This window comes from Cebus imitator, unplaced genomic scaffold (assembly GCF_001604975.1).
Source record: "Cebus imitator isolate Cc_AM_T3 unplaced genomic scaffold, Cebus_imitator-1.0 Scaffold473, whole genome shotgun sequence".
Lineage (NCBI taxonomy): Eukaryota > Metazoa > Chordata > Mammalia > Primates > Cebidae > Cebus > Cebus imitator.
Window position 1 is genome coordinate 500,047 of NW_016107788.1, and position 1,809 is coordinate 501,855.

At 47.0% G+C, this 1,809-nt stretch overlaps 1 protein-coding gene across 1 annotated transcript in view; it reads right to left on the minus strand.

Moving 5' to 3' along the window:
* LOC108291981 (kallikrein-1-like) overlaps positions 1–1,809 on the minus strand; it is a 5,606-nt gene continuing 3,797 nt past the window's right edge. The window contains exon 4 of the mRNA XM_037732844.1: positions 1–35. Coding sequence (XP_037588772.1) covers positions 1–35 — 35 coding nt within the window. The remainder of the gene's footprint in view (positions 36–1,809) is intronic.

Genomic DNA, 1,809 nt, shown 5'->3' on the forward strand with positions numbered 1-1,809 from the left:
TCAGATGGTGTTCACCCCTTTGACAGGTGGGGAGACTGAAGCGTGGAGGGCAGCTGTGTTAGTCTGTTCATGCTTTGCTATAAAGGAGTATCTGAGACTGGGTAATTTACAAAGAAAATAAACTTAATTGGCTCACAGTTATGCAGGCTGTACAAGCATGACACTAATATCTGCTCGGCTTCTGGTGAAGGCCCCAGGAAGCTTAAAATCACGGCAGAAGGCGAAGTGGGGGCAGGTGTGCCACACTGAGAGAGAGGAAGCAAAGAGGAGAGGGGGTCCTAGATTCTTTTAAACAGCCAGATCTCGTGTGCATTAACTGAGCAAGAACTCACTTGTCACGAAGGAAACGGCACTAAGCCATTCTCGAGGGATCTGTCCGCATGACCCAATCACCTCTCATCAGGCCCCACCTCCAATATTGTGAATCACATTTCAACATGAGATTTAGAACGGACAAACATGAAAACCGTATCAGCGGCAGAGCCTGGGAGCCACAGATCAATCCCCGTCTCAGGACCTCTTTCTAGAACAATGATGGGGCCAGCAATGACATGTCAAGAGAAGGAAAAAGTCCTCAGAAGAAGACCCTTGAGGCTCAAACCCCACACCTACTTAGGGAAGGACCTGGTGTTCCACAGAAGGAAGGGTGGCTGACACTGATTGACTACTTACAAATCATGCCTTAACTCATTCAAACCTCAGTGACCTTTGCATGAGCTGAATATGACCATATTTTCATCAAATCTATGATGGCAGCCTCGCAACGTGCCCTGCTAAGGTGTGAAAGTGCCTCCAATGAAACTACCATATGCCATTGATTTCAAATATGCCCATTTTCAGACACATTAAGAAGGAAGTCGGAGAACTTATGAAATGGGGTAATGTCAGAGGCAATTGAACCAGAGAAACTCCATCTTGAACAGGAGCTGGGCAAGATGAGGGTGAGATCTACTGAGCTGCATTCCCAGACAGTGAAGGCATTTTAAGTCATAGGATGAGACAGGAGGTCGGCACAAGATACAGGTCATAAAGACCTTACTGATAAAACAGGCTGCAGTAAAGAAGCCGGCCAAATCCCACCAAAACCAAGATGGCGACGAGAGTGACCTCTGGTCGTCCTCACTGCTACACTCCCACCAGCACCATGACAGGTTACAGATGCCATGCCAAAGTTACATGGCAGGAAGTTACCCTACATGGTCTAAAAAGGGGAGGCTTGAATAATCCATCCCTTGTTTAGCATATCATCAAGAAATAACCATAAAAATGGGCAACTCGCAGCCCTCGGGGCTACTCTGTCTATGGAGTAGCCATTCTTTTATTCCTTTTCTTTCTTAATAAACTTGCTTTCACTTTGCTCTACAACCTTGTCCTGAATTCCTTCCTGTGTGAGATCCAACAACCCTCTCTTGGGGTCTGGATCACGATCCCTTTCTGGCAACATTAATACTATTCCCATGTAACAGCTGAGGACACTCAGCTGGGAATAGTATTAATGTTGCATGGGCTGTATTAATGAGGCATGGGCTGCCTAAGACACAAGTCCCAGGCCCACAGTGGAGGGGATTCTGCTGGGCCCACCCTCAGAGGCTGGATAGGTAGTCAAGGAAGTGACCACATCCTTGGGACGCAGCGACTGTAGTGACCTATAGTCCACAGAGTGAGCCTCAGCATTTGCACTGTCATTGAGCTCATTCAAGCAAAGCTGTCTTCCGTAGGGACGTCTCCTCCAGAGAGTATGCACATTTTGATTTTACCTGTCCTTAGGCTGACCCTTTGCTCATTATAACAGTAAACAAACACACTCTT